Source organism: Carassius carassius, chromosome 1 (genome assembly GCF_963082965.1).
Source record: "Carassius carassius chromosome 1, fCarCar2.1, whole genome shotgun sequence".
Classification (NCBI taxonomy): domain Eukaryota; kingdom Metazoa; phylum Chordata; class Actinopteri; order Cypriniformes; family Cyprinidae; genus Carassius; species Carassius carassius.
The window spans coordinates 29,145,700-29,159,184 of NC_081755.1; the positions used below are offsets into that span (position 1 = coordinate 29,145,700).

Sequence of the window (13,485 nt, forward strand, 5' to 3'; positions counted from 1 at the left end):
TTCATCCTCATAATCATTTAGAGGCTTTGCCAGATCTATACACTTTTGGGTTTGGTTTGCCTTCAATCTACAGTTAGAAATGTGTATATGTTTGAATTTTAAATTGATGTAAAGGTACAGTTACTACAGTTCTAAGTTCTTTATGGTAAAAGAAGGTTCTTCAGGTTACAAAACGGTAAGAAAGAGATGGTTCTTTAAAGAACCTTTGTCTAAATGGTTCTTTTTGGAACCAAAAATGGTTCTTCTATGGCATCACTTGAAGAACCTTTTGAAGCTCCTTTATTTTTAAGAGTGAGAGATTATTGTTTATTGTTTAACTGTTAGTTTCCTTAACATATTGTGGGAAAATATAGTGGTTTTAATGGACAATAATTTTTTTTCTGCAAATTACTTATCTATCTCTGTCTTTCTGTCTGTCTATCTATCTGTCTGTCAGTCAGTCAGTCAGTCAGTCAATCTATATATCTATCTGTCTGTCTGTCTGTCTGTCTGTCAGTCCGTCCATCCATCCATCCATCCATCCATCCATCCATCCATCCATCCATCCAAGTTTAGAATTGTCAGTCAATCAATCAATCAATCAATCTATCTATCTATCTATCTATCTATCTATCTATCTATCTATCTATCTATCTATCTATCTATCTATCTATCTATCTATCTATCTATCTATCTATCTATCTATCTATCTATCAGTCTCTCTGTCTGTCTGTCAGTCAGTCTGTCTGTCCATCCATCCAAGTTTAGACTTGTCTATCTGTCTGTCTGTCTGTCTGACCATCTATCTATCTATCTATCTATCTATCTATCTATCTATCTATCTATCTATCTATCTATCTATCTATCTATCTATCTATCTATCTATCTATCTATCAGTTAAAGTTATGATAAATTTGCCACCAATAGCTTATTTAAAACTGTTACTGCATTTTGAGGTGACTTTTCTTTCTTTCTTATACCTGACATTTAACATGATTTGTATGATTTATGCAACTATCACACTATGATAGTGAGGTCTATCACACATGCGTATTGATCCACTCTGATCGGTTATGCAGCCTATGAACGAGCTGAGATGAAACGCTCGAGGTTCCCTCATCTCATCTCATCTCATCTCATCTCATCTCATCTAAGGTGAACGAATGCAGTAGAAACGCATCGAATCGAGCGCGCAATGAACGGCCAGATGAGAATATCGTGAGAGATGTGTGTGAGAGCAGCATCTGCTCTGAGGAGCCCCTGATGTCCGAGCAGGCTCACTGTGTGTAGTTGATGGGAATGATGAGCTAGCTCAGTGGTTTGCGCAGTGAGTTAAGTTTGGCTCTGGAATTCAAACGCTCCCTCTCAGAAATGATTCAGATCACAGGAAAGGCAGAAGAATCACGCCGCGACAGGTAAAAGCTCCACGAGGTCACACATTAACCATCCAACTTATCAATATCTCGTCTATTATAACTTTTAAGATTAGCTATGCGTAGGCTAAGTTACGTCAAGTGACGGTTGGCGTGTTGACATTTAAATACTCTTGTGTTTAAAACCGATGAAAGACTCACGAGATCTGAAGACCGTTGCACTCAAAGCTGTTTTCTTCTTAGGGGGTGCCTTGCTCTGAAAGAGGGTGTAATTCTCATTTTCACCTTAAGGATGTGTAACTGACGGCATCCCTCAGATCCAGAGAGGCTGTGGGGAAGGGGGACTGACTGTCCTGTGGTCCTGCTTGCAGATTCACTCCCAATTCTTGCGGATTCAGTTACCAACGAGCGAGTCTCGCGCTTCAGTTTATCGAGGAAGGGTCATGGATAATTCATAAACATGCAAACCACTGGATTAATTTGATTCATATGGTTCTGTGGTTGAACTTAAAGGATTCGTCGGTGGGAATAATTTTACATATTTCCAACCAGGCTGGTGAGAGGAGGACTGTTGCAATGTCATCCCATTCAGCATCTTTGGAGCTTTGTGGAAGAGGGATGCTGTGAGTAGCTATTATTGTTTTTTGCTCTCTCTCTCTCTCTTTGTTAAAATTCACTTGGTCTATTACTATTAGGTATCTTAAATGACATTAAAGAATAGACATAAATGAAATGAATTTGATGCAATTAAACGCGGCTTTTCCTTGCATCATTAAGGACGCGCGGTTCTAAAACAGAGGCATAAAAGGAAGAAAACGAGATTTGATACTTTATGATATTAGGATGTAGGGCTTTTAAACAGTAAGTCATGTTTTATCGAGTTATGTGCAACAACACGCACTTGTTTTACCTGTCAGAAAACTCGTGTCATGATCATGTGAGCACCAAATCTCAAGATTTTCCCTCAGGAGTGCGCTTTGCTTTTGCTGAATAAAACGAGGGAATTTACTTATGAGCGAGGGAAAATGTAAAACAAAACGAGCAGAAAAAAGATAAACGTGTAATTTGAAAAGGTTTTACATTATAGAGGACTCGTCTGTGCTTGTAACAGATGAATGCTGATTTTGGTCGAGTTGTTGATCCAACTTCAAATATCATTTTCATGTTAAAACATAAGGCTGGATTCCAGGCTAAATGCTGCTTCTTTTCTGTCGTAATGGCCTGGTGGTCCTCCTGAGTTGGTTCTGTTGTAAGTTCTGATGCGTGTATTTTTTCTTTGGATATTACAGTGTCCTACAGCGTACTGAGGTTCCGGCTGAGAACGCAAAGCGACAGGCGTCGATAGGGGGCGCACTTGCATAATGGTCGTTTTGAGGAAATTAATGAGGTATCAGAAGGAATATTCATCGAGATATATATTTCCCATGTAAAGATCTCTGTCACGTTGTAAGAACACTGATATCGCATTTGCCTTAAATAACAAATGAGGCCAGTTTTATCTTCATACATTATGCTCTCTCCCCTTCTCTCTGATTTATTACATTAAAATAAAACATCATATAAATGTAAAATGGAGTTGTCAAAAGACCTGGCCTCCAAACCAAACTGCATGCAATCTCAGCTCCACATTCATTTAATGTTATGTTCGTCACATGGTTCATAATTCATTGTATGATTTATTTATTTAATTTTCAGTGTGTTAAGAGCGCCAGCATTGCACATTTTTGCAACCACTCAAAAACATGATGACACGTTATCTGTTGTGGACAAAATATTTTAAAGTACTGATTTAAATACATAAATGCAAGCACACTCTACTGTATTTAAACACCTGTATATATTTAACAATTATTAAATCACTGTAAAGCTAAATATAATCATCTAATCTAAATGCATTTCTGCAGAAATGCATCAAACTTCTTAGTCTTAGTCTTTAGATACAAGCCTAGATCCAGTCACACAAAGCCCGATATTTTCACCAATCTCTCAACTGCATTGAACCAAATCAACCATTCATGTTTGCTTGCTCTACTGAATTCTTCTCAGCCGAAACTGTGCTAAATGTAGCTTGCTCATTCATTTGTCTTTAATAATGGTGATATGATGCATTATTCTTCATGAGACTCGCAGGCTTCAACAGCCCTTGCACCATATGTTGTTTCTCTGCAGTTTTATGCCTTGCTTTACAATGCATCTGTCTTTGTATACATGCTGGCCACAGTAGCAGAGGGCCTGTGAGCTTCCTCCGCTCAGTCAGTCCAAGACTCTTCATGTGATGATGTCAGCTCCACTCTCTTCTGCCCTGCTTGCTGCTCAGATCCAGTGTCACATGTAATATTCATCAGTTGCTCATTGCTAGCTATTCATTGCCTAAATTCCAACACGAGATTATAAAATCCTGCGGTTCTCGCCGTTGCTGTGCAACTCCACTGGATCGTATGTAACATATATTTGCTATTGAATAAGTATTTCAGGAAATGTAATTCTGAGCTAAAATAATTATTAAACAATGTTGCTAAGATTGAACTATTTGAAGTCATATTGAGTTTCCTCTTTGAGCAGAAACTCCTTGAAGTATATTTTGTAAACCTCTAAATGCATTATATCACAAACAGCCTGTATTATGTGTGTGCTTTTGATCTGCAGGGAATGAAGTCGAACACTATGGGGTTTTCCAGGTTGGTTCTTCTGACTCTTCCAGCTGTCCTTACCCTCATCAATGTCTCACATGCGGCAGAGAAAGTGCCTATACTGAACATTGCCGTGATCCTGGGTCAAACACGCTACATCTCCGATAGAGATATACGGGCTCTATGGAGCAAAGATGATCCCATTGACGTCAATGTGGCGACCCTGCTGGTGAATGAAACAGATCCCAAAAGCATCATTACCCATGTGTGCGATCTCATGTCCGGGACTAAAATCCATGGGGTTGTGTTTGGGGACGGCACGGACCAGGAAGCCATCGCCCAGATTTTGGATTTTATTTCCTCTCAAACTTTGATACCTATTCTGGGGATCCATGGCGGCTCATCCATGATCATGGCGGATAAGGTCAGTCGGTAGACAGCATCAACTCACCTAGAGCAGGGTACATTATTGAATACAAAAGTGCTTTCCAAATTTGTTTACCCCAAATCTGGAGCGGAAGATGAGCTTGAAATATTATTGAGATCACAAAATGAGTTCAGTGGGTAAAAATGTGCACTCCTAATGTGGTTTGGTAATGACAATGATGAAAAATAATGTCATTAGTGCAACATGCAATCGTGCCTTGACTTTTCTCCTGACAAATTACCATATGGAGTTATTTCACGTCACAAACATCACAAAAAAGCTGGAGTAATCACTTTACTGAACGCGATAACAAATATCTCTTTATATTGAACCATCATAATTTCAATCACATCTGTCATTATGCAACATTTACTTATTTACTTAACAAACACAAAATCAGATCTGAGATCAGTTTATGGAACAATTTAAGAAGGTAAATTTAGAGAGGTGATAATTTGCCACTCTGCTGAGTCGTTCCATTTTCATTACCGACCACTAACCGCGCATTGGAATCCCCACTCACTATAAAATCTTGTTGCAGACTTGCATTGGGTTTATATAATAATCCTGTTTCTCATGAGCACTCGCTGCAATTTAAATATGTTTACTTGCTTTTCATCTCAGGATGTCGCTGTATCAAATGAAGCAACATTTCTGAAAGCTTAGAAATATCTCTCAGGAGATCTTCTTCAGCGGTACATTAAATCATTCTACAGCACTCTTGTGTTGATCCTTAAGGAGATAAATGGCTGCACTGTTTTAACTCACGGGGACCTTCGTGTCTTCTTTTGTTGAAGAATACATCACATGCCTACATTTTTAAAATGTATACTGTGAGTATGTACTACCAGTGACATGTTTGTGTGAACTCTGCATTGTTTACATACAGTACATCTACGACTTGGTAGCATTAAGGAATCCCTATTATCTCTCTTCAGATATGCCTTATTTATAATTTGTGTGCTTTTTAAATGCCCTAAATGTTGTATTTTTATATTGTCGTGTGATTTGATTCTTGCCTTTATTGGTTAAATTGGAGAGACTAGGTGAAATTATTGGTAGCTCATGGCTTTTTCATTCTACAGGAGACAACAAAACATACATGTGGTAATTAATGTTGGGCCGCCGGGCAGGTCTCACTTCATTTAGGGCCCATGCAGCAGGATTTGAGTCCAATAAACACAGGGATCATTGGCATGTGTCAAGGGATCCTTTGTTTTATTTCTAAAGTGCTGCCTCCCACTGAATGTGGCCAATGCACAGGCACGCTCACTGCTACTTACATCCAAAGATCAACTGTCTGTCTTATTGATGTTTTTAGGTTGCTTTTCCATATGTCTTCAGCCTGAAGCAATTGATTTTAGACACATGATTGTCATTTAATATACGCATATGCCAAGAGAGGCAACATACAATGGAGATGGCCATTTAGGCAATTTAGTTCTTTCTCTCCTCTGTCACTGACAGGGAAATGCAGTGATCTGTCTTTCCAGTGTGGATATAGAAATTCTGAAGTGCTTATCCATTTATATACTCCTAATAGATTCCCAGTAGATTCAGTATATGCACACTGTGGTTCAGACTGAGGTCTTTGATATCTTTGACACTGGTATAAATATCCTTTCAGATGATTCAACACACTTTCAGAGGTAGTCGAAAATGAATGTGAACACATTTCTTTTGTAAACATTAATAATCTGACCTGATGTGTTCTCACCTGTCTGTCAACCATTGTACTAAAACAAGGGTTTTAAACTTTGCTAATTACACGTGGCTTTTAAAGAACTACTTCAATATGCCATGAAGAGCCTTTGGACTTTGCCATAAAAGACAAAAGGTTTTATAGATGAAAAAGGTTCTTTAGATTTTTAATTGTTCTTCACACTATGAAAAAAAAGGTTTTTCTAAGAACTTGACACTGAAAAGTTATTTGTAGACCCAGAATGGTTTGAGAGTGAATAATGTTTTGCCGTGAATTTTCTGACACAAACATGTTGGTGAATTGTTTTGTTCTGAGCAGATACCATTATTCTTATTGTGCCTTCATTCAAGGCATGTAAGATTTTCATGGACATGGTGTTTAGGGAGACTGCAAATCATTATGTTCTCTTTTGGATGAGATACAACCCCCAATAGCCTTCAAGTGCTGTCTCCCCTATCTACCAGCAGGGGCCAATTGGGCCATACTAATCAACCTTTTGATGTTAACCAAGAAACGTTTAAACAAACCTAATTGTAACAATTTGCCAAAGTCCTTATAATAGTTTTGGGTTTTGAGTTGGGTGCCGTTAATCATATGCATTGAATGCTTTATGTTGTTTGTATGAAAATTAATTAACGAAGACATGCTGTGAACAAGTGCAGCACTTATGTTTACTGTTCACTAATAAGAGAGCATTTATGAACATGCAAATTATGAAATGTAATTAACTTGCTGCCATCTTACAACTAATAACCTGCTGTTGCTGTAGATGAGGGAACCACCAAAGGGTGGAGATTTTCAATTAAATGATTAATTAACAACAATGAGGCCATTGTGATGTCTTTTTTCAAGGCCGCCATATTGCTCTTCCACTTATACTAGTGGGAACAAAGTGGTATCATTCTCCCGACATAGATGCTTTTGTGTATCCTCATTGTGTTCATTACTGTTCTCTTTAATTGTGATTTCAGCTATGGTGAAAATGTAGCCTCACAATATGCAAATGCCCCAGTTGTATTCATCTGAAATGATTTTGAGCCACCGTCCTGAAGAAAATAATTGCAATATTGTAGAGCAACATAGCAGCGATTGCAAATATCTCCTCAAATGCTAATGTCCTGATCCCCTGAGCCTCTTCTAAGCTGTACTATGGCATAACTAATGTTGAGAGACATGCACATCTGTCCCCATCTGAAAAGGCACAGTTGTAGATGAGATACCTCTATGTGTTTTAAATCTCACACAGATGTTTGGTGTCCAGCATATTGTCTCTAGCTGTTACCTTAGAGGAGTTAAACATGGCTACCTATTATCATTCTTTACCACCATCACAGAGTTGGTGGCTTGAACAAAGGGTGTGGAACTCATCAGATCACAGCAAATGTCCGTGGGACAAGCATTACGACACTCTCTTGATTATAGTTGTGCTTTCTTGTGTGCCTGGCTCCCATGGACAGGACAGAAAGAGAAAGAATTTAATTAGCTAACCGCTATTTCCAAGGCAATAAGGCTTTGCACAGCGGTGCTGGAGAGTAATGATGAAAGGAAGCACTTTCCCACAGGAAAATCACAATGAGATCTCTTTAAAATCTCAGTTGTTTCTCTTACACTGCAGTGAGATTGTATGAAGAGCAAATTGAGAATTTAGCTATATGCCTGATTGCTTAAGGGTACACTCACAGGAGATTTCAAGGATTTCTCACATTGGGTCTCAGCAATGTCCCTTAGGTAGTAATTTGCATAATATCTGCTAAAAACCATCTGTAAAGAAAGGCTTTTACACAACCTCACCTATTGTAATTTATTCCTGTGATGGCAAAGCAGATTTTTCAGCAGTCATTATTCCAGTCTTCAGTCTCACATGATCCTTCAGAAATCATACTAATATGCTGATTTGGTACTCATTATTTTATTATAATTAGCATCAAATCAGCGTCAGATTATTATCAGTGTAGAACAGGGATTTTCAACCTTTTAGGACATTCGTCAACCCCCCCAACCCCCTCCCCCCACCGATTAAAGGCCCCCCTCGGTTGAAATTTCATTCTTTTTTTATTCGAAACTATATAATAATATATGATGATTCTTATATAAGTAAATACATTTTGCACCTTTATAGATTATATTTCCCAGGGCTATGGGAAAAATAGCCTAATATTAGTGTAATCTATTAAGTAGCCTATGCATCAAACCAATTTTTTAACTTGTAGTAGATACGGGTGTCAGAATCCTGTGTGATTGGTTATAATGAGCAGGACTGTAAAGACACTGGCTCTGAACCAGCCAAAGCACGAACTCATATTTGAATTTGGCAGCTGATGCTGTGAACGTTGTAATCGTATCAAATATATTATTCAGCCATTTTTGGTCTTTTAGAAGCTGCATACAAAATCCACTTTGGTTAAAATCCTAAGGGGGCACGTTTGAAATCGCATTCCTGGAGGAGCAGTATTTCGGTGGGACCCTCTCTGGTCTAGTGCCCCGGGCACATTCCCGGTAGGCCCGGGCATTAATCCGTCCCCGCTCTTTTGTGAGCCTAAAGTAATATAAATGTGCAAACATCATTCCATATTATTTGCTGTGTACTGAGTGTGTTTCACTGGTTTCAAATTGTCATTTGCAAGCACCTCTGAACATATAACTGAAGAAGACCCTTTTCTCAAAAAAAAAAAACATTTTCCATTTCTGCTCCACATGTTAATTTCTAAATCTTTGAGCAGATCTCTTTGTATTGAGTTGAATTCTATATAGCTCGTGATTCCAGTCAGTTTATGGTCTGTTTATGTTGCATGGAAGGTCAGTGCGCAGGAATAGTGGGTTAACAGTCCATTAAAAATTCAGCATTTAATTCTTCTTTTGCCATTAAAAGTAATTGTAGAGCTAATTTTGATGCTCACAGGCCTCAGTCTGGCAATAATATAAGTCCAAACGGGTTTTTTGTTGCAAATTAAACCATATAAAATCAGCCAGGAAGCACTTGGCTGAATTGAAATGAATGGAAAAACAATTAGCTACAGTTTCATAGATTAATGCCACGTTTTCATTTATTCCATCCTGGAGGCATAAACAGTTGTTATTTGGAACGAATCTTCAAAATAAAGGTGCTTCACGATGCCATAGAAAAACCTTTTTGTCTAAATGGTTCCATAAGAAAGAGATTGTTCTTTAAAGAACCTTTGACTGAATGGTTCTTTGTGGAAACAAAAATGGTTCTTCTATGGCATCGCTTGAAGAACCTTTCGAAGCTCCTTTATTTTTAAGTGTTCATTACTTCAACTAATATAATATTTGAGAAATAGAGATGTATTCACTTAGCATGACTACGTCAGACTTCGTACTTCCACTCAATTTCAGTTTGCTTCTGTACTCAGTCTGAGATAGCGACCTATCTCCTAGTTTTCTTCCAGCTCCAAACCAGCCAGCCAATCAACGAACAGAGGGCGGGCCGAGAGCCATGACGTAGACGCTAAGTGCCGTATTTAAGATTGTAGTTTAGGTTTGAGAAATCGAAAACAACAGCGGACATGGAGACACGGGATGCTATTCGCTCTGTTGTGGAGAATATTCCCGCCATTTGCCAACTGAAGCCCGAACAAGAAGAGTGTTTGTTACACATTTTGAATGGAGGCCCTACTCCCGACAGGTTTTGGGAAAAGTTTAATTTATCAACTGTTACCGATCAAAATTTTTCCAGTATTGAAAGTACTTCCTCTTTTATCAGCAAGCTGCAGAGAATGCAATTAGTAAGTGATTTGTGGGTTGATGCAGCAACATTGGGTCAACGAATGGCATGAGATTTGGGATGTGACTGTCTGTTTGACCAATTAATGGCAAATGGGGATTGTTCAGGAACTAAATTGTTATTAAAAATTAGAATCATTTGTTGTGCTTAAGCTCTCATTGTGATATCTGATTTAAGAATGATTCTATTTATATGTTAAGGTATATAAGAGCAAACAAGTTTGCTGTAGTCCTGCACCTGAAGGATTCCCAAGCAGCAGCAAGCTGCACTCTGGGCCGGAAATGTGCCATTGACTCCTGGAAACGCTGCAGTTCAGATGTGCCGATGTAAATATTAATGAAGTATGCTATGAAGACAAGGTCGTTTGCACCAAAGCAATCTAGGGTCAAAGGCCTGGCATCTGTTGTTTTATTCGTTAAATACTGCTAATTATTTACCATCAGTTATGAGGTAAATTAAGCCTCTGACATTTATAAGACAACAAAGTTCTAGCTGAGAGATTGACCCCACAGCTACTCTTATGTAAGAATAAATCCATTGGAGTGTGTAATCACACATTGGGCCACTTGCTAACAGCAGACCTTAACAGCCAAACTGTAATCTTATGTAAGACAGGCTGGAGGTACAGGGCAGGCTTGAAAATGACAATGAATTCACTGCGTTATGAAGCTAGGCTTATTAATTAAAGACAGGTCAGTGCAGCTGTGAAGGGTGAGGCATGAGGCAGATGCTTTTCTGGCTGCTGCGGTGTTCTTGTTTGGCCAGGTTAAGGACACACAATGTTAATTTGACTGCTTTACTCTATTGCTTTAAACTGGTTACACTCTACTGTAAATGCATTTCATTCTAGTGCTGTCAAAAGATAAATCACATTAAAAATAAAAGTTTTTTTTTACATTATGTATGTATGTGTACTGTGTACATTTATTATGTATATATAAAATACACATATAAACAGTATATGTTTTGAAAATAATATTACTGAATTTAATATATAAACATAACATATTTTTCTTAAAAATATAGATGCATGTGTTTTTATTTATATATAAATAATAAATATACAGAGCATACACATATATTATGTAAACAAAAACTTTTAGTTTGGATGCGATCAATCAATTCCAACCCTTGTGATTTTCTTTCTTCTATGGAACACAAAATATACATTTTAAATAATTGTATCCTTGCTCATTTCCATGTAGTTAAAATGAATGGGACACACCTCATTCAAAGAGTTTTCTTTATTTTCATGACTATGAAAATTGTAGATTCACACTGAAGGCATCAAAACTATGAATTAACACATGTGGAATTATATATGGAATTAAATACATAACAAAAAAGTGTGAAACAACTGAAAATATGTAATATTCTAGGTTCTTCAAAGTAGCCACCTTTTGCTTTGATTACTGCTTTGCACATTCTTGGCATTCTCTTGATGAGCTTCAAGAAGTAGTCACCTGAAATGGTCTTCCAACAGTCTTGAAGGATTTCCCCGAGAGATGCTTAGCACTTGTTGGCCCTTTTGCCTTCTGTCTGCGGTCCAGCTCACCCCTAAACCATCTCGACTGGGTTCAGGTCCGGTGACTGTGGAGGCCAGGTCATCTGTTGCAGCACCCCATCACTCTCCTTCTTGGTCAAATAGCCCTTGATCCCTTCAGTGTGACTCTACAATTTTCATAGTCATGAAAATAAAGAAAACTCTTTGAATGAGAAGGTGTGTCCAAACTTTTGGTCTGTACTGTATATATATATATATTTATAAACATTTTTATACAGTAAGTCTCTTGAAGCCTAATTGTATTCAATTTGATTTGTTTCCTTCTCAGATTCAATGGCAATCTTGTGAAGCTGTTTATAGCTGTGACCAGATCAGTTACATTTGTGAACAAATCTTTTGGACCTGTTTTAGACCAGTTTTAGATCAACATTTCATCAAAAAGTTTCAGACACAAAGGACCTATTCATTCACAAATTGGACTTGAATATGTCGAGGAGAGCTTGGGCAGATACCAAGACTTTCATTAAAGGTAGAGGTTGTAGGACCTGCCACGAGAGGACGCAGTACCAAAACAATAACAATTGCGTGGTTTGATGACGCTAAGAAGGAGTGTGGAATGATGGGATGTGTTGTCTTCTACCCAACCACTGACGGCCATCAATCAGATGGAAAGATAAATCATGGATTTAATGGATGCAAAGATGCGATCAGACTATGGATCAGACGCGTCCTCGCGCGGGTCTAAAGACTCGATGCCCCGCGTTTGGCGTGTATGCCCCATAATACTAATCTTGTTGATCGTTATAATAGCATACGTTTTCTTAAAAATACGAATCAAAACAACTCACCTGTCGAGTAAAACACAAGCGAGATGGGCATCTCTTTCTAGTTGAAGTTTGTCGTGAAGCTACTTCCGCATTTGTCCACGACACTGTTGTCATGTTGTTTCTACGTCAGTAAAGGCGGTAACAAAGGGTAACTAACGTCATTGACAGGCGACTGCACTGCGTCGTGTCACTGTTCAGAATGGGAATTTTCTCATGATTTACAAGTAGCTGAAAACATTAGAGATATTGTTAGTAATCAGCTGGACAAAATATATAACACTAGCCTAGTGGTTTTTGGATATTTTACTGCAAATATCTTACAAATTGTACCTTTAAATATGTCTTCAATTTCAATGTCTTCAATTTCAGTCTGTTTCATACACAAAACTGTTGTATGACTTCAGGAGACCTGGAAAATAGAGCATTAGATGTATGAACTAATTTTATGGTGTATTTTTTGTAATTTAGGTGCTTGACTTCCCTAGTTCTCATTCACTGTCGTTGTCAAGTGCCGTTTTTTGTTCACTGAGAAAATAAGGTCACACAGGTTTTGAATGACTTGGGGGTAAGCAAATGACAACAGAATTTTCTGTTTTGACTGAACTGTCCCTTTAATGATCATGATAGTATTGTCACTATTGTAGTGCAAAAGTAAAATAATAATCATCCAAGTCCTGAAGCAGAGACTGAAATGCTTCCAAACCGAGTCCGACAAGCATTCAGACTTCCCCATTACCGAGTGCCAAAAAAAAGTGCATGCTTTGCATCAATCTTTTTAGTACCTGATACTGTATTTTAGGCAGAGGGAACTGCATCTTCGCATTATGCTGTATGGGTTTCATGCGACTGCAACATGAATAAAGCATTCTTCTGGACTTGCTTGTCCTCAGCCAAGGCCAGATGAGAGATTCACTGCAGTGCTCATGCAATTACATCAGAATACACTTCTTCGTATTGGTACAATTCCTTGTCAGAGGCAGTCAAGTGTGTTCAATGACAGAAAATGGAAGTGGATGCCATTAATTAAATATGTTTTTCTTTGTGCTCCACACATTCATTAGAAACACTTTCTATGTACAATAGCCAAGCCGAAGTTACAAGATTGTTAACTGCTCACAAAAGCAAGATATAGTCTTGTGGAAGATTGAAGACGTACCCCTGGGTAGATGAAGGAACGGCACTGAGTGGCATTGTTCTCTCTCTGCAGAGCTCAGGCTATTAATGATATGGATGTTGAACCTGCTCTGGAGTCTGGAATAGGTTCACTTATTCAAAGAACACTCATATATACATAGTGTACT

The 13,485-nt window shown here is 38.2% G+C and overlaps 1 protein-coding gene across 1 annotated transcript in view; it reads left to right on the forward strand.

Annotated features, from left to right (window-relative positions):
* Window positions 1–1,552: 1,552 nt before the first annotated feature.
* grin2aa (glutamate receptor, ionotropic, N-methyl D-aspartate 2A, a) overlaps window positions 1,553–13,485 on the forward strand; it is a 150,274-nt gene continuing 138,341 nt past the window's right edge. Inside the window, exons 1-2 of the mRNA XM_059555133.1 lie at window positions 1,553–1,975; window positions 3,999–4,406. Coding sequence (XP_059411116.1) covers window positions 4,002–4,406 — 405 coding nt within the window. The 5' untranslated portion in view covers window positions 1,553–1,975; window positions 3,999–4,001. The remainder of the gene's footprint in view (window positions 1,976–3,998; window positions 4,407–13,485) is intronic.